Raw genomic sequence first — 24,517 nt, forward strand, 5'->3', positions numbered from 1 at the left:
GGGCCAGAGTTACAAGGTGAAAATTCAAGGCACCCAGGTCACGCCAGATGTCAGATGAACAGTGAGTATGTATCTTTCTAGCATAAATATACCCCCTAAATGTGGCGATAAGACTTATTTATGCTGAAAATGATTCCTTGTTGACCTGAGATTCAGATTTAACTGGGCATGCACGTTTCATCCGGTAGCCTTTCCCTGGGGGACTCCGTGTGCTTGAAAATGAACCTGAAATTTCTTCCAAATCTAATTTCACGTCTGAATCCTGATCAGTTTGGGGGTTCCCTGTCACTCCTGCCCAGTCTGCCAGGGGCCCTTCTTGCTGCTTGTTGACTTCTGGGCTGTCTGGTGTTCAAACATTTAACCAGTTACCTCCTAAGAGGGGTGGGAGGCTGGTCCCCATCACCTGGGTACCTGGACCCCCCCAGGTTCCCCTGTGATCGGTCCATTTTGATCTCAGCCCCCACCCATCTCCTCTTCCCTTTGTGTCTCTGGTTCTGGGTTGCTTTGCTTGGTTAAGACATTTCCTTCTGGGGGCCCGAGGCCGCTTAGCTGGATACCCCCACCTCAAGCGAGGGGGCAGGCAACTTCCAGTGATGAAAGGCCACCTTCACTTTCTTTTCCAAGCCAAACCCTGGAAGGGAAGGCATTAATTTTCTCTTCTTTTTGAAATTCATCATGAGGGAGACAGCATCAAAGCTGCCCTATTCTGGCTCAGAAAATACACTCAGAAGCTGTAATCAGGGGCGAGCTGTGACCTTCTAGGCAGGGTACATTTCTGCACGAAAAACTATTTTAAATTTTATCATCTACCTCATGCTATTTCATCTCCTCTCGCCCTCCTCCCTGGTATTTATTAGAGGCTGGGTGTGGATTTCTTTCCCTGAGAGAACTTTCATAATAATGACGTGTACTTGGCTGTCGCTCAGGGTGAATATATAGGATTGGGGGATGTTCTGCAGGGGAAATGGACAGGCTTATTTTCCTCGGTCGGAGAGAAATATTTGAGATAAAATAGACTCACATATATCACTCATATGTGGAATCTAAAAAAAAAAAAAGGAAAAGGAAAGAAAAAAGAGGATACTAATGAACTTATCTACAAAAGAAACAGACTCCCAGACACAGTAAACAATCTTAGTTTACTGGGGGAAGGGGGTGGGAAGGGATACATCTGGAAGTTTGAGATTTGCAAAAGTTAACCTCTAGATATAATAGGTAAAGGACAAACGTCTTCTGTATAGCTCAGGGAACCATATTCAGTATCTTATAGTAACCTAGGATGAAAAAGAATACGAGAAGGAACACATATACATGCATGTATATGGGTGACTGAAGCGTGATGCCACACGCCAGAAATTGACACAACATTGTAAACTGACTGTACATCAATTAAAAAAATTTTTTTTAAATAGACTCATAATTTCTCAAAACAGAGGTTTTGAAGGTTGCTTTTGCACAGTGAAGTTGGAAATTCCTTGAAGTGGTAGGAAGCTTACGGGATGTGAGCGTCATTGTGCCATTGTCCTGTGTCTGCATGCCAGCATCCTTTGGGGTTCAAGCACGCTGCCTGTTTTTAGATGTTCACGAGGGGTCTGACTGAGAGAGTCTTCCAGAAGCCACTCTCCGGTGCTCGCAGCCCTCATCCTTTGATGGATGTTCGTGCAATTTTCTCATTATTTTTCTGTCACATTCACAGAAACAGTGTAAACTATTTTATTTCAAAACCATTATGTTAGTTTACTCCATAATTTAAGCTGCGTATTCTTTTTCTGATTTGAATCTAGTAATAGCATATTTTTAAAGATAAGTCAAGAAGTTTTCCTGAATAAATTTTCAATGACAACAGCTGAAGATTCTGTTGGTTTTCTTCCCCCCTTCTTTTATCGCCTTTTATTGGACTTTCATTCTACACACGTGATTGAGTTATCATTTCCTTCCCCAGGCATTTAACAGACCCTGTGACTTCTATTAGGAGAGAGTTTCAGAGGGGTCATCTTATCGACCCGGTTGTCTTTGATTCAAGAAAATAACCAATGGACAGCTGTGTGGTAAGGGGCATGCATCAGTGCCCCCGCCCCCACCCCCACCCCCACCCCCACCCTGCCCAAGACCACCCCCAGAGAGGATTCCAGGAATTGCTTGAAGGTAGGAGTTTGTAAAGACTGGCTTCTCTCCCTGTGGCAAGGTTCGCATATTTTAAATTCTGTTCTTTCCACAGCCCCCTTCGCTTCTGTGTATCATTTGTGCAGAATTGTGTATCTGCCTCAAGGCTCCTCTCCCGCTCCTTCCCCAGTGGAATTTGCTGGGTGCGCGACATTGTTTACACTCTTTGCCAGCCAAGAGTTAAGGGGCAACGCCTGTTTTCTGTCAGACCTGAATCTGCTTTCCTATAGTGCTTTAGACTTGAGGGGCAGCCCCCCTTTTGGGGGTGGTGGAGGAAGAATCCTCAAGAAAGGTGTAGCGATTTGTTTAAAATGCCGCGAAGTGTGGGCTTCCTAGATGGCTCTAATATGCCAATCGCTGTTCTTAAAAACAAACTAGAAATCAAATGTCTTCATTAGCTTGGTAGGATTCAAATTTATTTCTGGGACAATATTCTTCCTTTTCTTATTCTCTCTCTTTCCTAAAAGGTGCATTGGAAATACAGTGTTGCAATATTGTACCAAATGTTGCAACAAATGCAATGTTGTATTTCCAGGTAAGTTTGGTCATGTAACAGCTTTTAAATTTCTGGTGTGTTTTAAGCAGACTGATTAAACTTAAAGGAAGTTGAAGGGTGCTACTCTGAGTCAAGGAGAGAGTTTCTGAAGATTAAAAAAAATAATAATAAAGTCCTGTAATTCCAGTTTCCCATCATAAAAGGTAGAAATTCTAAAGCTGGTAAGAGGACAAAAGAGTGACTTCATAGCAATTCTGAAATAATTTGGTCCCTCTCTTCCTGTTAGCACTCTTCTCCCCTTTGTTACTCATGGCTCCGCTTCCCCAGTTAGACCTGACCTTGAGGTTGGAGCCTTTGTGGTCTCTTCCTCCCAGGGCAGAGCCAACCCTTGATATTTGATTTCCTGCTTCCTTCTGAAAGAACTCTAGAGGGTTCCTCCTTTATTTTCTGTCAGGATCCATAGAAACCACAGAGAGGCTTTTGCTCAAAACACACTACTTGAGCCCACATTGCTACAAAGTTGCAGTTACAGAAGTACACTTTCCTCTGCGGTGGAAATCTCGAGAAAGGATGAAGCCGAGATGAAAGTACTTCAGGTATGGCAGAGTCCACCCAGTCGAGTTCCTTTCATTATTAAGAAAACCCAACTTACAAAATCAGCCGGAAAGCACACATTCTTGAGTAAATTTTGGCCTGAAAAGTTTTTGAAAGAGTCTTTTGAGCTGCTTGAATTCTTTTCCCTTTATTCCGTCCTCTTCGAGAAATGCTATTGAATTCTGTGTATCTGCGTGAGTTCCTGGCTCCCCCACCAGTGTCATTTAGAAGAAATATCTGAGTGGGAAAAAGTTTTCAGCTTCCCAAACACTTGCCTTTCCTCAGAAGAGGTAAACAGAGTTTAATGGCAGTTGTTCTGAAGAAAGAAAGAAAGAAAGACCCAAGTACCACACGAGTAAGAATTTCTAAACACTTTGGAAAATAGAGAAGTGTTCTTTCGTTCTGTTTCCCGGTGTTCTTGCCTAATTAAGTTTCACTCGTCTGCGGCTTAGTGAGGGGAGAACTGGTTTCTTGGTGAACATTTATCTTTTCAGAGAGATCAGACTTAGTATTTTTTCCCCCTAAGGTGATTGGAAAACCAAAATGGATGAGGCCAATTCCAATGTTTTCTTTCTTGTCTTTGTTTCTGCTTTGAAATTAGTCCATTTTCCCATCAGGATTAATGAAAGACAAAAGAAAAGGAAAGATCATTTCCACCCACTGATTATCATTGAAGTTGATCCTTTTTTTTTTTCTTTTTAAGGATGCAATTCTGGAGGAAAAATGAATTCTCTCAAATACCTCAATTATTTTTTGAGAAATGGACCTTTACAGACTCATCTAATGATGAGAAACATTGAAAATCAAAATTCAAAGAGGAGATACTCTTGACTTCGATCTTGGCATTACAGACTCCACATGGCATCTTCAGTACTTGGATTTTTTCTCCTTTACCTCCTGTCCACGGTTGCTTCCTAAATTTTAGGTACATGCTTAGGGTCTGGGCACAAATTTTCAAGGATTGATTTTGAACATAATTTTCCACTCAACATCTTTCAGGGGGGAAGAGAAAATCTCTGGGAGGGAAATCTTAAATTGATTGTCTTTCATCAGGAGAAGTAAGCACCGCCTAAGATGAGTAGTTTCTGAAATAAAATGGGTGATTGCTTAGAAAATCGCATGAGGAGAGAGAAATACTCCAACACGCGGTGCGGTTTCGACAAATGTGTTTTTCTGTCCCTCTGGCGGGTCCTTCAGTTCCGTTCTCTCTGAAGAACCCAGTTGAGTTTCCACCTGTCCCTTGGATGGTCTTGTGAGGTGACACTTAAGACGCTTACCCCAAGCTAGATGGGGTGCCCTGCGGTATAGTGTAGAACCCATCTCCTTTGTAGGCTTTACTGCAATACCAATCATTATATACCATGCCCTAATTTTCTTCTCCTCAGCGACGTGTGCAGTCCCTCAACTGGACAGAGCTGAGCTCCTTAGATCATGAACGAGAAACCCATATTTAATTCTTGTGTGAAGGAGGCACTTCTAATCTTCCTCCTGGCCTCATGTATTTCTCACCGGAATCTCTTCTTTTGAATTTTCTGTACATAACTAAGCTTTTAAGTGACTGAAATATTTTAACTGATTTTTTTTTTTTTCGTGAACAGCATTTCGGAAAAATTCCCCTGAGACTCACATTATCAAAGCAGCTGTCTTTCATTGAAAAAAAAAAAAGAAAGAAAGAAAGGTAAAGAGAACTTCTCTGACAGGTACTTCCTGAGATAAAAGGTTTACCGAATCTTATTGAAAAGGTGGAATATTATGCGAGGGTAGTGATGTAATTCTCTGAAATTAAGTACATTAGAATTTTTTTTTTCTTTTTAGCCTTTCAACTTCTGTGAGTCCATCGTGAGTGAACGGGGAGAGGCGGGGCTGGGAGGTTTCCGTGGCGTGGCCCGCGCCCCGCTCCGCCACAAATCACCTCACACTGTTTTCCTAAGAGAAACAAAATGGCAGCCTGAACTCCAGGGTTCCCTCATCCACCGACTCTCTCCCCGCCTCTGAGAGAGCTAATGGTTCTGTACCATTATTTTTCCTGTCAGAATTAATGGGGAGATATTCTTTTCCCAAAGCCATTAGTAAAGTAATATTGCTTACAGAATTGCTGAAACAGGATAACACCTCCTTCTTAGGGTGTAAATCTTAAGAAATGACGAGGCAATTGCTTAAACACATCAATTATATTCCAAAGCCTGAACTTTGTTCCTCTGCAATTTTCACTTAGAGTTGAGAAAGTTTGAAAGTAATGATCCATGAAGTAAGTTCCCTTGATTCAATTTTGGCACTAAATAATTCAGATAATATTAGCCATTTTTTTGTTTGTTCTTTACTTTATTTTCCCCCTTTCCCACACTTTGTTCTCTCTTTATTTCAAGGCATTCTCTTATTGTCTGAGCGCGATTAAAGTCTCAACTTACCAAAAGATTTGAAGCATACTTTGCCACTAAATGTGTTTTTTGGGGAGAAAATGGTAAGTGAAGTGTTCTCAAACTGATTGCCTTTCATCAGAGAAAGAGAAGAGATATGTGAACTGTAGAGAAAAGTGGTTTCTGGAAAAAAAGATTGGAAAATGATTGCTCAGAACAGGCAAAATTTCATACACACAAAAAAAGAGGCTTGAACAGAATGACTTCAGGTTTGGTTAGAGATGGAAAAATGTATTTTTCTTTTTCTTTTTTTGAGTCTCAGCTTTTCTCTGCCTGAGAAACTAGACTCTTGGTATGAGGGTGAGAGGGTCCATCTCCCTGATGTCGGTTGGATATTCCGACTGGACTGACTTGGCCCGTCCACTCGGAGACTTTTCCTCATGACTTTCAGTCTGCATTTGAGAGCCACTGGCATTATTGGCCTCTGGTTTTTCTTTCAGACTAAGAAGGCAACACCATACTTGTTGCAACAGACAAAGCAACGGTAACCTATGCAAGGAAAGTTGACAGTTTCAGCTTCACGGACCCCCCAGGCTGCCAGAGTTAGGTGGATATGCCTTCACGCCTTTCTCCATGTACATCCAAATATAGACACTTTATTTTGTTTGCACAAATAGATCATACCACACATAGTAACCTACGACTCTTTTCTTCTTAATATATCATGTGTATAACTCTAGGAATATATTGCAGATTGACAGGTCATTTTAATCATGGCACAAAATCCCACAGTGTGGCTGTACAATGATTTATTTATTCAGTGCTCGCTGCTTCCATGTTGATTCCTGTTGATTGCTCTTGGATTTCCCACCACAGCTATTGCTGTAATAAACATTCTTGCTCAATTTCCCAAAGACCAATTGCTGGATCCACACATGCTTTATAATTACATATTTCATTCTGTAAAATGCTACTCAATTACTTGTCAAAAACAGTTACTTTCACATCAATATCTATTTTTTAAACAGTGTTTTTGAAAAGGCACTTGGTTTCTGCCAAAGAATAGAGCCTGGATGGAGACTGAAGTCTTGCCTTCACGGTCGGTGCTCTGAGCCTTTTAGCTGACCAGGGCTCACACACTGGCCTCTCTCGGCCACCTTCAGGCCACAGATATGTTTGTTGGCACGGTGCTGTTGTTTGAAAGTTAATTTGTCATCAGGGTTTAAAAACACAAGGAATCCAGATTTCTGCTTTCTCTTGGAAAATGGCTAGTTCTGGTGAACTGGATGCGTGGTCCTCGTGGGCTCAGTGGGAGGGGCTCAGGGGGAGCTGGACCCGCCTTCCATCACCGCAGCCCCCTGGCCAGGCAGCATCTGTCATTTACGTGATGTGAGGGGTCCTGTGACATTTGAGTTTATTATTCTCGCTTTGAACCGGGGCTTCCCAGCCATGACCCTGCTCACTTTGGGGGCCTGGGTCGCTCGGTGGGGTCCATCCTGTGCTCTGGAGGGTGAGATGCCAGGAGCACCCCCTCCTCAGGCAGGACCACCAAGTCCCTGGGCATCACCCCCGGCTGAAAAGCACCGATTTAAACATACCCACAAAACCCATTTTCCTCCGTCAATGTTGAGAAAACCTTTTCCAAGAGTGTTCCTGAACACTTTCATGGTCTCTCTCCATCCTGTTGGCCTCCTTTCACTCGATGAAGGGACATTGTTGAATTCTGCACAAGACCAAGTTTAAAGGCACTGAAGTGTTTCAAACCAGCCCCATTCACCGAGTTTGGAGACAGTATCTGAGGAGGAGCAGAAGTGCAGAGACAGCCATGATTACAGGTGGTTTCCAACAGTAAAAGCTTTACCTAAGTACACACACATAAAAGGTCCAATTTCTAAATGCTCGGCGAGGAGGCTTGAATCCGCTCCTGGAATAAAGGGAGACGTTGCCTTTGTCCCCTTGGTTTTCCGCCGTGGTTTCTTTTTGTTCGCCGGGGACTCAGGCAAGCTCACCTCTCTCCTCCTGTTCTCCTAAGAGTTCTCAGCATGTTCCCGCGTGTCGGGTGGAGTCCAGAAGCCTTGGGGTGGGTCTCTCCAGGGCTGTCCCTCTGTGACAGAACAAATGACTTGCCTGCATCTTCCCTCATTAGAGCTAATAGAGATATGTGCATGCCTGGGATGCGGTGCCGAGCACCAGGAACTGACACTTTGTAACTGACTATATATACTTCAATTAAAAAAAAAAGATTTAATAGAGGAGTATTCATTTTTTCCCTAAAGCTATTAGTGAAGTCCCAGTGTTCTGGAATTGCTGAAACAATCATTTCTCCTTTAACCCAGGATGTAAATCTTGAGGAGACAAAAGGAGCTGTTGTGAGCGTAGCAATTTTGTCCCAGGGGAGAGACCCTCAGAGCCAATTTTCACTGAGCGACAAGATGCTTTTAAAATGATATGCAGAGTAGCTGGGCTGCGATCTGTCTTGGCATTTAACATTTTGAATGGCCTTTCTCCGATCAGCTCTTCTTCTGACAGGATTTCATCATTGTATTTTTGCTCTGTGTTTTCAAGTCACTCTCTTGTTGTCTGGACATGATGCAACTTTTAACTTAAAGCAAGATTTTAAATCCCACTTTGTCCTGAACCTGGCTTAGACACAGCATCTCTGGTCCTGGTGGGCTTTCGTTAAAGAAGCGGAGAAGAGACAAGAACGACAAAGAAAAGTGGTGTCTGAAATAAAAGATTCGTTTGTGATTACTTAGAGGCAAACTTGCAAAAAACTGCATTAGGATAGTACAGAAATCCCCAAGGCTGTGCCTGATAAATGCATTTTCCCAGTCCTCTCTCTGTCTCTCTGTCTGTTGGTCTCTCTCTCTCTCTCTCTCATCCATCTCTTTCTGTGGGACTGAAGTCAGAGGCTACTTCTCACCACCCACAGCCCACCCACTCTGATCATTTTCTGTTTGGAATGAAGGTCCCCCAGCCTCTGCCCAAGAGGAACAAAGTCTCTTTCTTCCATCATTTTCAGCCATATATTTTTTTTCTTCTTTAGAGGCTTTCTAAACAAAAATTATACTAGGATTGTGGAAACAGATGAATTGACTCACAGAAAATTTTAGTACTGTGTCTGGTGTGCAGCAGAGCCTTAAAAAATATTGGTTGAATAATTACACGAATGAAAGACTCGGACTGAGTAGAGAGAAAACCAGCCCCAAACAGGTGCCATGGGGGAACAGTTTTACAGGCTGCGTGGTTTTACTGCTTTCATAGGTGGAAGCAGGGTCAGGGCCCCGTCAGACCATCTCATGGTACCTTCTGCTTTTTCCTTTGTAGCGTTTTCTACGTCTGCTTGGTGACTTTTCTGGTGCAATTATTTGCTGCCTGAATTTCTCCACCATTAGATTGTAACTTCCATGAGGATGTCTGTTTCGCTTGCCACTGAGTCCATTGCCTGTGTTCAGCACGGTTCCTGGTACCGAGTGTTGACTCTGCTCAGTCCTCAGTGTTTAGGCTTAATCATATGGGCTCATCAGTGGGCTCAAAAAATATTTCCCTTCCAAAAGAAAGGGCTTGACTAGTATTTGAAAAATGAGCACGTAACTGCCAGCATAGTGACTACTTCTAGAGTTCTGCCTGGCTTACCTTTAAGTAATCACCAATTTTTTTTTAATTGAAGTATAATCAGTTTGCAATGTTGTATTAATTTCTGGTGTACAGCAGAGTGATTCAGTTATGCATGCATATATATATTTATATATACATATAAATTTCTTTCCATACACTTTTTCATTATAGGTTATTACAAGGTATTGAATTAAGTTCCCTGTGCTGTACAGTGATTGCTAGCACATTGTGCCTCCTTCAGTGGCAGGGATGCCTGTAAACAATTTAATCTTGGATAAATCGTCAGTCTGGGAGATTACTCCTGGGGTCTTGTTGACGCTTACAGCTTACTTACATCGCCAACACGGTAGACTCATTTTTCACCCCTTTATAAATTCAGCATCTTTGGACTCCAAATTCACAGAGTTTTTTTCGGTGTATTGGGGCAACAGCAGGAAATGCATCGAATTACTTACATTTTTGGATAATGATATTTGAGTAATATGTCCATTAGCATTTTCATAAGGCCTAGGAGTGAGACAGCTGGCAGGAGGCTGGCATTAAAGATGTGGATGGCTAAGCTGTTTCATCGTGGCGCCTCTTCACTCCATTTCCCTTCTAATTATTTTACAGTTTTCTACAGCCTTTTCAAGGTGGCTACATTTAAATTTGCTACCACACTTGAAGCAGCAGTCTCTTCCTTGCTTAATGTGGTTTGGCAATTATTTCTGAGGGAAATTATGAAAAACGCAGCCTTTAATCAGGGGGAGAACAAAACGGTGCACAGAGCTGGTGGTGAGAGATGGTTTCCATTATAAGAGCCTCATAATTGTGTAAGGGCAGTCGGATCTCCAAAGGTTGCAGCAAGACAGTGGAATCTGTAATTTCTGAAGATGTGTGAAATGACTCACGCAGGGATGCCTGAGCGTACACGGAATCACATTCTGGGCTCTCGCGTTTGACCGGGGCCCTGCTTACTCTTTGGAAAGGGCCACTCATCTAAAAGCAAGGATGCTGTCGTCCTTCCAGAGCCCAGATCCACTTAACACACTCCAGCGACATTATTTGAGCATTTTTCACAATTATTAAAGATAATTCACTTTTCTCTGTAGACTGTGGTTCAAAAGGAAATTAAATCCATGAATTTCATTCCCTTGTTTTCTCGGATGAGTCAGAAGTTACTGGCCAAACGCACACATGGCCTTTCTGTTAAGCTTAAAAACCCAAATGGCCTACTGAAGAGACATTTGGCCAATCTGATTATTTTCTTCCTGCTAATTGGTTTTACATCTTCATTGAATTGAATGAATTGCCTGGTTGTTTCATCACTGTGGGGACACAGCTTAATCCACTTAGAGCCAGGCGCTTGTGCTTGGTAAACTGGGGGTTCTAGAAGTGTTTGTCATCATTATGATCTTTTGGTGATTTTTCATAAGTGAGGATGAAAGCGTGTCTCCAAGCCATTCACTTTCTCCATTTCTACTTCCACTGCCCCAGACACGCTGAGGCACCTGGCCCCCAGACCACCCTGGTGACCTTGTAAGTGGGCTTCCCACCCCTTCCTCCAACCTGCACCCACCCCAATTTAGTCTCCGTATAGTGGCAATGTGCATCTTTAAAAGGTGTAGACCTCTTGCTAGGAACACTGGCTTCTTCGCAAGGAATGAGGAGTAAAACCTAAATTCCTTCCCAGGGCTGCCTGCACCCTGCAAGATCCGAGCCCCTGTTGGCTCCCCTGCCTTCATTTTGCCCCCTGCTCACGCCCATCCTTCCAGCACAGCCTCCCACTGGTTCCTTAATCCCTCAAACTCCTTCCCACCCCATATCCCTGCATCTGGTCCTCCTTTCTCTGGAATGGCCTTTGAGGGCTGGTTCTTTCTCGTCCTGCAGGTCTCATTTCAAGTGTCACCCTTTGGGAAAAGCCTTCCCCTATTAGGTAGACCAGTTACCTGCGGCCCCACTGCACTCTGTAATACACCCCCCTCCTTGTGGGTTGTTACTCTCCAGAATACCCTGTTCATCATCCCTCTCAGGAATACTCTCCCCTCTCTGCTTATTGCCACTCTGCCGTAGCCTCCTGTTGCTCTCTGGAGTACCCCCACCCTGTGTGTATTTCCTTCATGACCTCGTCAGGCCTCAGTTGTCTTCCCTGTTGGAGCAGAAGCTCTTGAGGGTCCGAGCGCCTTGGCCTTGTTCTACGATTCCTTGGGGCTGAACATGGGGCCTGTTTCCTTGAAAGGGCCCAGGGCATGGTGCCCAAGCGAAGGTGGTGCTGAGTCTTTAGGCAGTCCCAGGGCATGGTGCTCAAGTGAAGGTGGTTGGTATTAAGGGAAAAGTTGTCGCCTCCTTTCCCAAACTGTTGCACCTTCTATGAATTCTAAAAGTGGATTTGCCCAAGATTCGTGCCCTTGATCATCTAGGAATTGACCCTTGGGGTGTGAGAAGTAGGTCTGTTCTTCTGATTCAAGATGGAGGACAGCAGATAAGAAACAAAATTTCTTCTGTAGAGCACAGGGAACTATAGTCAATATCTTGTAATAACACTTAATGGAAAAGAATATGAAAATGAATATATGTGTATACGCATGACTGGGACATCGTGCTATGCACCAGAAACTGACCCACTGTAACTGGCTATTCTTCAAGTAAGTAAATATGATGGAGGCCAGAACACCACATTCACTCCTGCCCACTTTCCTCTAAAACCCAGAAGTTAGTGAAGAAACACAGTGGTAATGCCCAGGCCCACGGGGACAAAGCGGCTGGGGAAGAAATGGGGCCAGAGTTGTGGGGCTGGAGTGTGGGGGCTGAGCAGTCCCTGATTAGCAGACCCAAGGAACTCAGTCCTGATTTAAAGAGCGGAAAAGCCCTAGAAATTCAGAAATTTGTGAAACCAGGTGGGGCTGGAAACAGGACGATGGACTGATAGACTCAGCAGCATTCAGACCCCCCCCTCAGTCTCCAACCCCCAAGTCTCCCCCACACCCCTGCTTCTCAGAGCCTGGTCATGTCCCCCACTCTCACCCCCACAGAACAACTGGGGCTTCGTCTCTGGAGACTCTAAGATGCTGGGGGACACCGGGCACTATACGTTCAGCAGGGAGCGAGGGAACCATATTAAGAACGTAGGGTTTAACCAGAGGTTGGCTCTGCATATTGACCCCTAACTCTCAATGCCAGCTCTGACTGCAGGATGCTGGCAGCCTGCCCTCCACTTTCCAGGCAGGAGATCAGAGGGCTCCTCGTGCAGAAACCAACCAACCCACGTGAAAGACCCAACAGAAATTGCTTCAGGGTTTCCCACATCAACGGGGCGACCAGATAATCCTGCAGGGAGGTCCGTGGTTGACACATTACACTTGTAAAGCTTTCCTAGCCAGCTTTCCAGTGCCTGTTTCTTAAAACACGGGCAGATGGTTAAGACTGCTGGATATCTCAGGGAAGCCTTTAAGATGAAAGACAGAGATAAAAGCAAACAGAAAGAGATACAATGTTAGGGGGAGGCAAACTTCAGCCATAACCACAATAACAGCAGATCATTATTAATATTGCTGAAGATGGAAGAGTCAATGCTGGAGCCATGGAGTAGTAAAAGGATTCTATAAAGAAAGAATGATAATAATTAATAACCATAAGAGTGAGCTCTTGGAAATTAAAAACACGATAGCAGAAATAGACCCTTACATGTTGGAACAGAAAGTTGAAGTTCCCTCAAAAGTAAAAGAAAAAGACAAACAAATAGAAAATAGGAGTTAAAATAAGAAAAATGGAAGATTAGACCAGTAAGATCTGATAACCTACTAACAGCTGTTCTAGAAAAAGAGAAAAGACAAAACCTGAGGAAACAAAAATATGTCAAAGAAATAACACATTTTTCTACAACAGAAGGACATGATTCAGATTAAAGGGGCCCTTTGAGCTCCCAAACAGTGAATGAAAACAGCCCCAGGACTGTGGTGACGCTGGCACAGACAGGAGCCTGGCAATTTCAGGAAAGTGAAAAACAAAAAGGTTTCCTCCAAAGGATCATGAGCCATAGATCATGTTGGCTCCAGACTTCTCAACAACTAGAACTCAGTGGACCCATGTCTTCAATTCTGAAGGAAATTGAATTTTAATTCACACATCATACCCAGACAAGTGGCCAATTAACATCTAAATCGTTTCTTACGAAGATACTGGAAGTTTTGCATTAAGAAAGGATGCAAAGAGAATATACCCAGGGAAAGTAAGCTTGGGGGCCCAAGGACCAGGGAGGTGAAGAGACTCGCCAGGAGGGGGTGGAGGGAGATGGATACAGGGGCCCAGCCCTGCACACAAGCAGTGGTCCACTGGGAGCAGGTCAGAAAGTTTCAAGAGAGGTATTTTTAAGGAAAAGAAATGAAACCTAATGCATGAAATAAAAGGCAATTGGGAAGGAGGTTGGAGGATGAGTTTTAGGAATAAGTCCATAAGAAAACAAAGCAAAAGAAAAAGACAGAGTAATTATTAACTCCAAGGAACAGCGTATGGACAAGAAAGGCAATGTAGTTATAGTACACCACCTGGCTCAGCAGCGACCAGCATGTTCCTGAACATGCTCATGGGAGCATCGAATCTCCTGAGCAAAAGCATGACATCAGAGTCGCATGACTGCTGAGAGGAGAGGCGGGTGGGCAGTGCGCGTGTGTGCGGGCTGTGATCACCCTCACCCCTCATGAAAGCCATAGGCTATCTTCCAAACCAAAAAAAAAAAAAAAAGAAAAAGAAAAGAAATCAAGATGGAGTGCTATAAGCATGTTATTAGGAGAAGAAGAGATAAACAGGAAAGGAATCCAAAACGGGAAGAGATGCGTGTGTGGGCAGATGTGGCTGTTTTTCTTAATAAGTAGAAAGATTTGACTTTTAAAAACTCTGTGCATGTGTATCGTTAATCAAAATGCAAGCAGATTTAGAAGTGGGTCTGAGGCTGTTCTCTGGTGACCCGGCCCTTCTAGAATGTTGTTCTGATCTCCTCCCGTGATGGGATGTGCTTGCTCTGAAGGTCTGTGGTCCTTTGGCCCTGCATCCCAGGCCAATCTGATAAAATGGAGGAGAGAGTAAGGATGAGGGACGGGGGAAGGCAGCTCTTCCCTGGAAAGGGAGATACTGTTTGGGGGGTGTTGTCAAGGCCGCATCTTTGTTGTCTCTCTCCCCCTACGGATCACAATAACCACCACAAAAACCAACCCCCGCTCCTGCTGTCAGGGCTCCGATGGAGACTAAGACATCCTAGGTGACAGAGGAGATAATTTCTGCTCTCGACCCCCAGTCATACGGCTAGAGAATTCAGACTAATCCAAAATTAACCCGTGTGACCAGGAAGATGACTTCGATGAAAAAAAAAAAGCCACATGAAATTTTTTTTTAATATGTAATTAAGGGATTTTGCTGCCTTGGAAATCGGTTTTGCCCCTTTTTGACCTTGTGAATTGGTTCGCAATAACTGAGTTCCCGTGCACTCCACAGGAGCTGCTGCTAATGAGCTCGGAGCTGGTCGTGGAGATGCAGATAAACTCCTATGAGATTACTGCTGGCCGATTGTATCATTTCAGCTGTATGTCCATGTGCCTCCCCCCTCTTTAGGTCTAAGTCTGTCAGGAGAGTCATCTTCGGTCGCCTCAGAAGCATCTCTCTGTGGTGGTCACGGAGAGAAAGAGGAGGAGGAAGACAGACACACTTCAGGAAGCTTCTCTCCAAACCCAAGTTCAGGAACTGTCGGGGAAACAGATAGACCAACCCTGAAGGTGGGAATGGTGGTTCTGAGCTGTCTCTACCTATGTCTTGTCTAGGTATTTGGCCCTTTGTCTCTTGCTGGTGTCCACTGTGGCAAAAGTCACCGGGGCCACCAATAGACGTTCCCCAGCAGAGAAGGCCCTTGAGGCAAACATGGTGCTGCCTGGACAGGCGGCTCTGGCCGTGAGGTGCTGAGGTGAGGCCTAACTGCCTGACGAATCCACACCTGAACAGAGCACAGACGCTCGCACATTGCAGAAGCCCCTGCAACGGGGCATCACTGTCGGCAAACAGGGGGGCTGCAGGGTTGAGAAACATAAGGATGCTAATCCAGACCACACTTTGGAAAAAAAAAAAAAAAGCTAATCTGGAAAAAAAAAAAAAAACCCATAGAAATACACAGTACTCTAAAGTTGCATGCCTGCCACCAGAGCAGTGGTGACTTAAAGTCCGATGCTCGGAGCTGGCTGCAGAGCTGAGAGGTTGGTTCTACCCATGGCTGAACAGAAACACATGGCAGCCTCAGCATTCTGTTGCATCAACAGGGAACCTTCCTGGAGTTAATACCTCAATCAGTTATTAATGGAAGCTGATTGAGAACATAATATTAAAGTTCATGCTCGGTAAGGAAGCATTGAGACCTTGTTTTCGCTGAGGACCACATTTCTGACCACAAGTTTCTGGGCACCAATTAACCTTTTGTCACCCCCCCCCCCATTCATTTTCCTTTGCACTTTGCTGCAGGAGATCGCTCCATCTGCCGGTGAGCATGGGAACAGTTGTCCTCAGAACACGGCCATCGGGTCAGGATCATCTCTGCCCTCGGACTCCTCTGTGGCAGTGGCTGGCGACAGCCTTCTATCCTGTAGCAAAGGTCTTGACATGGGATTGCTTGAGACTCACCTGTCACCCTTCCAGGAGCAAGTCTCAACAGATTCCACACTGTGCATTTTCTCAGATGCTCAAGAGCCTTCTTCCTTTGAGGCCAAGAGAACCTCTGTCTGCCATGATGTTGCTACCTCTGCAGTTGCTGTTTGTGCTTCTCTGGGGGCGAGCGTGGGTCACACTGCCTCGGGGAGTCACAGTGCGGGGCCACGAGACCACAGCCGGGCTGCAGGGGAGACTCTGCCACAAAGCTCCCCAGACAGGAAAACGATGACAGAGGGTGTGACTCCATCACTCTTGCCAGGGACCCCTTCATCTGGGCAAAGAATTCCGGGTTCAGTTCCACTGGGATCCATTGGAAAAACCCATCTTGAAACTCCAGCTTCAGGACCAGGGTCAGCTGGTCCACCTCAAGAGGAAGGAACATGCAGGACGTGTTTTCCTTCTGGGGGGCAGCAAGGGTGTGGCGAAGCGCTGGCCCCCTGCCCTCCTTTAGGAAGGGACAGTGGGAAATGTCAGGTATCTGGATTCGTGGCTTTAAAGGATGATGTGGTTCCTTCCAACCCAGAGCAGCCCACGGAGACCCCTGGAGTCCCTTTGAAAACCCTCAGGAAGAGGAGTTTGGAAGGAATGAGAAAGCAGACCCGAGTGGAGTTCAGCGACACCAGCAGCGACGATGAAGACCGGTTGGTGATAGAAATATGAAGCTTCCGGAGAAAGATGGCGTCGACGGTCAAAGACTGCGGATGCCTTCCGGGAAGCGCCATCACACTGCCAGGAGAACTGAACTCTACTTGTGAAGCACCGGCAGCTAGGAAAGCCATCTGGGGTTCTTTCTAAGATATCCCCCGCCAACTCTGAAAGCCAAACTCAGCCTCACCGTTCCCCAGAAGCCCTGATCACATGGTGCCAGGCAGGGCTAAAGGACCAATGAAGCAGGGTCTAAGAAGGCTTCATCCACGTGATGACCGTGGCCTGACTCCCATCTGTACCCTCTGCGTTGGTCCCTCACTGCCTCATTCATTAAAATGGCATCAACCCAGAGAGCCACAGTCAACCTGTTTACAAACAAGTGAACCCCACAGAGTCAAGGCGATAGGCTTCCTGCATTTGTGAAGCGGGGGTTTGCTGCAAAGGTGGTAAGCATACTTGGGGTAACCGGGGTCACTTGCAAAGGAGTTGGGGTGTGAACTGGGCATCCAGATCCTTCTGTCCATTGTGGAGACAAAATCCAGATTAATTCAGAAACTGGAGTTTGGTTGGAATAATGTGCCTCCTTAGCAGAAGTTGTAAATATACTTCAAAATGCCTCTGATCTGGCAACACACTGAGTATCCTTCAATGTTGCACAAATGGTCAGTGCTTCTGTGTGACCCAGTGTGTGGCCACAAGCATGTGCCGCTCTCGTGCCCGATGCCTTCTCTGTGGAGACCCCTGAAACCTGTTGTTTTTCCAGCTCTTGCGAAAGGAACGTTGTGTTAAAAGTTAATAGAACAGTCTCTGTAATGAGTCATTTTTGAGGGGGAAAAATTCACTTATTTTCCTCGGCTTCTTTCTGTCATGTTGTGCTCTGAGCAATTTCAATTAGCAGGTTACACTTTAGTGATCTCTGCAGCTTAAACTGACGCCTGCTCATCACGATTGGAGCCTTTCAGATTTCCTCCAGAAGCTTCAAGGATACAAAACTAATTGGAGTTTTGACGCTGTTTTACATCTCAGTAATTTTATTTTGGGGGCTTGGTGTTACTTTGCTGTCAAATTAAATCAGCCTCTGTATTGTGCACATCAGAACAGCGCAGACAACGTTCCCCCAGCGTTCCAAGCCAGCGCGCCCCTGCGCAGAGGGAAATAGCGGGTGTGTGTCACCCAGCTCGGGGAGCAGAGCCTCACGTCTGCTACCCCTCTCTCCCTCTCCTTAAATGGGAGAGGAAACACGCAAAGCGATTTACACTGCTGCATTTCGATACAATTTTATACTTGCTTTTTGGTATGACTTTGTACGATTTGAGATTCACAGCCGAGCTCTTTGGGCTTCACTTTGATGTGACGATGCTCACTTGACATCCTGTGCTTCGAAGGTGGGGCCGCAACGCAGAACATCTCCCACACGCGGAGGTGCTTCCATACGTCCTCGTCTGTGACGAAGGATGGTCAGGTTTCAAGTATCTTCAAGTGAATTTTCCAGTTCTAGGGTTATTCATAGAAAAACTTCAAAGTGGGACCAGCTTCCCCTGGTGACTTAGCGTATGTCTGTGGTCATTTGCAATGACCACACTCAAACGCCGCCAGGTCACGTCCAGCCCAGCCAAGAAGAACGTGAGAAAGGAGGTAAAAAGAGGTCAGGTGCGCACTTCACGCACTTCTTGAACCAAAGGGAAGTGGCGTAACTACCCGTCCCTTGGGTTGCCCGTGCCGCAGTACGGGGGGGAGGTCCGGCAGAGCGGTCTGAATCCCGGACGGGGAGAGGGGGCGAGGGCCTGGCCTTGTCCCGAGCTGGCCGGGAAGTCTTGCGGAAGACTCATGTCCTCTCTGCGCCTCGGTTTCTCCGACTGAGAATAAGGAAGTAAGACAAGATGGGCTGAAGGTGACTCCTGGCCCCGATCCTCATGAGAGTGGCTCAGAGGTGGTCCCCCCGGGGAGGGTTCCCCCGCCCGGGAGCTAAAGAATAAATACCTTCGGCCAATTATTGCCAAGAAGAATGAGAGCTCAGGGAAACTCCTGATTTTTTTCCCCAGAGATCCGAATTTTGAGGTAAAATCATTCGGTGTAGAAATGGCAGCTCATAATTCAAAAATTAGAAGCAAACAGAGCACCGCTGTGTGAGTGGGAGACAGCACCTCTGTCGGCTGAATTGGTTACTTTGTCTTGGGAGGCACTGGGCGGGGGAGGAAACTTTCTTCCAGATCCTCCTCTGCTGTGTGGCTGCTGAGCTGTGGGCCGGATCACTGAACCTAAGGCAGTAAGTCACAGCTCCCAACAGCACCGGCCTCGGATCAGGTCAGGTGGAAGCTCTGTCCTTCTACGAGCCACCCTTGCTGGCCACCACGTCCTAACTAAGATCAAACACGGCGGAACATTGAGTCCCTCCCTGACTCCCTGTCTCTCTTACACAGAGGTGAGCAGGTCACCACAGTTTCCTGTCTCAGCCGGTCATTTAGCTGTTTGGTGGCAGCATTTACAGGTGTACCTTACTTTATACCAACATGAATCTATGAAAAGCTATATTTCAGTGGATTGAAAAACACACAAATAAAAGATGTATTTTGAATGGCCCTGGGGGACTTAACTATTACAAATCATCCCATAGTAAATATCTTTTTTTAAATAAGAAATCGTTTTCTAAAGCAACACAGCATCCCTGATTTTATAAATCTTAATTTTCCCGTGGGTTTTCTTAGAGCAGACTGCTGTCATAGGGGTGCAGTTCCAGGATGACGTCGGTGACCTGTAACCCAGTCTGGGTTACCGGAAATAAAATTTCAATATTATCAGTTGATAATCACTGCAGTTTTTAACTCTGCGAGTGTGTCCTGGGTGATGGTTAAGGGGAAACAAGTGAATCTGAGAAGAGGGCAAGCCGGAGTTTAAAGGTCAGTGTTCCTCCTCCTCCTCAGTGCTGTTCATTTCCCTGCACCTTCAGGTGAGGGTCTCGGCCACTGGGTGCCTCAGCTTCTTCCACAGAGAATAGCTCCGAGGATGCTGGCAGGAACTTTGAATTCTTTGCCGTTCCTTCAGGGCAAGGGGTACAGATGCCAAGAACCGTGATGTTTGAGACGCACCACCAAGGCTCTTTCTGCAGCGGTACCTACGCCTGGCCCATCTCACTCACTAAGGACGCACGGAGGACAGGGGTTTCATGTCCCCCCTTGGCAGCCTAGACTATTTAGTGACTCTTACAGGCACGTGGTTTGGGCTGGACGACCTGAATGCTTCTTGTTGTAAGGTGTGGTGGAAACAACTCGTACCTCCCGTTAGGTATGGCCTTTGAGATTCTGGATGAAGCTAACATCTCTCTCATTTACAACCCAGGAGAACCTATGGTTCTTTTGCCAAAAGATTAAAAGAAGACGGGGGATTGGTGCTTCTGGATCCTAATCCAAACCCCGTCAGTAGCTTGACAAGTAACTGAGGGCAAGTTAGCCTCCTCCTTCCTAAAAACCCTCCTCTAGAGTTCTGGTGGGGAGAGCAGCCTTGCAAAGACGCCTCGTGGCCGCAGTTCTGGGCATGACAGATGAACGCTTTGCAGCTTCATGCCAAACGTATTTCCTCACATTTCCATTCATTACGTAGGATGATCACATTATTCATTTCTTCCCCAGCATAGAAATTTGCATTTTGCACAAAATTTGCCTGGTGCAGCAGATTTTTATAGTTATGGGAACTGTCACCGTTATCAGAATGTGCTGCTACTCAAATCCACAGACGTAATTTAATACGGCGAGGAGAAAACGGCCTGCCGGGCTCCGGGGCGATCGCATTTCCGCAACTGCCGCGAGCAGGGCTTATGCGTTTTCCCCACTTCGGTTGCGATTCCCGTAATTCTTGTGAGGGAGACTCCGGCTTTGGAACACTACACTTCTCAACGCGTAAGCACAATTTCTTGTCCCTCTCTTCCAGATACTCATTCAGTAAAGGTGTCAGGACCCCAAAAAATCCTGTGCGCTGGATTTGTACCCCGTGTAATGCTTTTCCCCCGTGCTCTGTGCTTACGTGGGAATACGTGTGATTCAGTCTGAGGAAGCAGAGGAACACTGAGCATATTACTTCACCCTGGAAGAGGAGAAGCCAGGGAAACCAGCCAGCCTTGGTCATTTGCAGCCCTAGAGGATGACTTAATATCTTATATATGCAGCCAACTGTTCAGAACTTACTACTCTATCCATTGTTCGGAATCAGGAACCGATTGGCTTCTTGGTTCTCTGTTTAACTGTAGTTCCTTCTTTATATGGTTAAATTATTTTGTTTTGATAAAAATAAAACTGAAAGTGAAAATGTCTTGTGTGATTTGTTAACATTTTAACCTAAACTACCATAAATAATATCCTGTTTTAATTGGATATCTGATTCTTCCTTAACAGTTGACCAACATCCTGTCCGCCATATTGGCGTCCCATTCCACTCAAGAAAGAATTCGGTAACGGCAAATGATCACATTTCCTCGTGCTATTCGCCTTTCCTGTGTGTCTTTTCTGTCACTGTCTGCCATGTCTTATGGTTCATAACTTAGATACGTGTTTTTAAATCCTTAAATGTAGCTAAGCTTTGAAGCCACATGAGGGCACTATCCACAGTGCAATAACCCCAAACTTCCTGCTTAAAATTGATGTTGCTTGGATATTTAATTTTATTCATTAACAGAGAAAACATCCTTAATTCTAAACAATACCTCCTAATGAAGATGAATCACCTACTCTTGGCAAGAACACGTAGACTAATTTGACACACCAATATAATATTCTTCTGTGTCTACACCTCCTGAAGCTACTTGAAGTCAACCCGGAGACAATGCCTTGGGAGGAAAAGTGGGGATGAGCACACGCGAGGCACAGATGCACTCATTGCTGGATCTTCATAGCTTTGTCACTAACTTGTCAAACTCAAATAGTGATAAATCAGTCCATTGTTTCCCAACTTCCATCTTTTGAGAACCATCTTTCTGCTTTTTGCCATTTGGATCCACATGTGGTTACATCATTTACTTAGTACTTTTATTTAAATCATCTTGATCTTAAAGAAGCTATTATTACCCTAAGTCATAATATCTGTGAAAGCCTTAATTTGGTCTTTGTCTATTTTCTGATATGCATTACAATAAAATTAAACCATTAAAATTGGTCGTCCATGTACCAGTTAAATACCCTCTTTGTACTGCGGCCCGGCACCCCCCCTACACTCGTGGACTCGTGGAGCTGATCTAAAATGTGCGCGTGCTTTTGGTTTCTCCAGTTACCCCCGTGCCTGCCAAGCTCAGCGCTCTCTCTCCAAGCCAGTAGAACTGGCGGCCGCAAGGCGAATTGTAGGTTGATCAGATAAGTGTCTTCAGTCAAACTTTACAGCTGAGTAATTAACATGCCAAGCCAGAGGCTTATCACATCCTTTAGTCTCAAAGGAATAATCACACAATGTCTTGCTGGGTAAATACAGGCATTTTCTGTTTTAGTGTTTTACTGGTTTGGTTGGTTGGCTGGCCGGTTGGTTAATGAGTACAGGATGATATCCAGGAAAGCACAGTTAGGGATTTACGCTGAACCACCAGCACTCCCCGCAGTTCTGCCCAAAGACCTGCTTCCATACTTCTGCACTTGAAGCAAATGAACTTGGCTGTGCTAACAGCCACGGAGAACAGCTCTCCACTCGCCCGCTTGGTGACAGCCTGCTGATCTCTGGGCGGCCAACGCACAAGGACTTACTTGGTGGCATCTGGGACGTTTGTCTCTAGCTGTGACAGACGTCTGCTGTCAGTCTCTCAGCCTCTGCCAGAGGCGAATTCGACACTCCTTATAACTGTACAGCCCGTGCAATTTCTGCCCCGAAGCAGGTGAAGTGTTTTCTGCATAAAGGCGGGAGTGAACGGGTTCCTATCCGGAACTGATGGGTTTGTGTGTGCAGCATCTGGGGCAGGACCCAGCCCTGCCTCTGGCCATGGTGGCGATCTGGTTGTCTTCTATGTGTGTGTTGCGTGACATGAGTTATAATTCAGCAGAATTCAGATGGAGACCCTAGACTCCATCGTAAGTAAAAAGCCAGATATCCAGATTTGTCTTTTCTATATGTTCCCATCAGACATGTTTGCTCTAAGGACCACCACGCTACACACGTACGCAGACGTAAGTCACATCCCTAGGACCTACTCTGAGAGTCCCCTTCTTATTAAAATAGAGAACGGGGTGGAGCAGGGCTCATGAGGTAGGAAATGAGATGGCCACATGAACGACCCAAAAGAGACTTCCTTGGCGGCAGGGCCCATGGTGTCTTCATCGTGGCGCCCTGGGCAGCTGGAGTAGTGCCTGGCTCATAGCAGGTGTACTGCACGCTTGCTAAGTAAAAGAATGGAAATGTCTCCCCGAGCATGAAGAGGAGGAAGGAAGGATTCTAAGATGGGCATTTTGGCTGAACCCCTTTCCTGATGAAGGTCTACCTCATTACAAGAGATGAACAAAGGCATCTCAAGAAGTGCTGGATCAGAATCTAGATCCTCCAGGATGCGTGGAGATTTTATTGATGCGGAGAGAGCTCCCATGTGTGAACCAACCAGGCAAAAAAACACGTGAACAACGTGGTGTCAGATGATGCTAATGGCTGAGAAAGCAAAGGGGATGTCGGGGAGTTTCTCTTCCCCTAATTCAAACCGTTTAATCCCAGTAGACATTTTTCTTTTATTGCCCGTAGAGAAGGAGAAATCCTGCTACACGATAGGATCTAGCCCCTCTTCTGTTTCACGCCAACGAGCTCAGTTGTCCTCGCAGGAACCCAGCCAAGAATGTTGCAGGATGACGTCTCATTAGTCTCGTGTTCATCATTTCTCGTCCTCTCCGGAGAGCTTCGCTGGCATCAGTGCGCGTGGTCATTTGGGTCTACCTGTGCTAATGTGCTGAATTCTACGTACCTCGGCACCTAGGGCATGAATGACTCTTGGATTTCGCAGAGAAACCCAGGTGGGCACTCTTTTGGACCTCATTTTATGGAGAGAAACCATCAAATATTTGATGCCTTGATGTGCTCGCTCTTGGCTTCTTTTTCTCGGGAAGGGTTAAGAGACCACCCTTAAAGCCAGTGGTTCTCGGAAGGGAGCACTTTTACCTCCCTGCAGACATTGGACAGTGTCCAAAGATGGTTTTGACTTCATGACTTCGGTGATGGATACAATCCGAGGTAGTGGCCAGGGACAGGGGTGCCGCGTGGCATCCTGCAAGGCCGGGACAGCCCCCACCAGGAAGTACCCAGCCTCAGTGCCAACAGTGCGGAGGTGGAGAAACCTCAGTCTAAGAAGGTGGGGTTAGAATCTTTTGGAGACCCTAGAACAGCTCCATCCTCAGACTGATGGCGAGACTCGAGTAGGGAGGATGGCAGCCTGTACGGGACTGGAAGCAGAGTCCTGGCTCCGTATCCTGAATCACCATGCTTTTCACAGCATTGCATCTAGAACTTCCCCAGTTGCATTAGGATGTGCTTCTCCCATCTACACACAGCAGACCATCTATGGGCTGTGGCGCAGTTAACCTCGTTCTTTTCACTCTTCATTCCACCTTGAAGAGAAAGGACCAGGACATGAGCAGGTGAGTCCATGTGAACAGACATTTGAATAGTGACTAGACAGTCAGGAAGGATTTATAGATGCAAAGATCAGATTTCACTTTGAGGGTAAATGTGACCCAAACTCCGTCTCCAGTGACCTCCACAGCCAAACCAAATGCAGCTGAATGAACACGGATGCTGGGAAAGGGAGTTTTTACGTTTGCTTGGGATGATCCACTTGGTCATTTGCACCTTCTTTTTAGAGGAAACAGAAGCAGAGGATTTTGTCCTGGCTTGAGTCAGAGGTGAAGCTGGGACTGACACCAGGGCTTCTGCCCGAAAGTCCAACATGCTTGCCATGACGCAGCCTCTGAAATTTTCCATCGTGATCTGCTATTGTTGCTAAGAGGTCAAGAAGAATAACCCATTTTATAAA

At 45.7% G+C, this 24,517-nt stretch overlaps 1 protein-coding gene across 1 annotated transcript in view; it reads left to right on the forward strand.

Annotated features, from left to right (window-relative positions):
• The window catches only part of ZNF831 (zinc finger protein 831), an 84,113-nt gene extending 62,502 nt beyond the window's left edge, over positions 1-21,611 (forward strand). Inside the window, exons 5-6 of the mRNA XM_010958757.3 lie at positions 14,812-14,972; positions 15,706-21,611. Coding sequence (XP_010957059.3) covers positions 14,812-14,972; positions 15,706-16,551 — 1,007 coding nt within the window. The 3' untranslated portion in view covers positions 16,552-21,611. The remainder of the gene's footprint in view (positions 1-14,811; positions 14,973-15,705) is intronic.
• The last annotated feature ends 2,906 nt before the right edge of the window (positions 21,612-24,517 follow it).

The sequence above is a fragment of the Camelus bactrianus genome, chromosome 19 (genome assembly GCF_048773025.1).
Source record: "Camelus bactrianus isolate YW-2024 breed Bactrian camel chromosome 19, ASM4877302v1, whole genome shotgun sequence".
NCBI lineage: Eukaryota > Metazoa > Chordata > Mammalia > Artiodactyla > Camelidae > Camelus > Camelus bactrianus.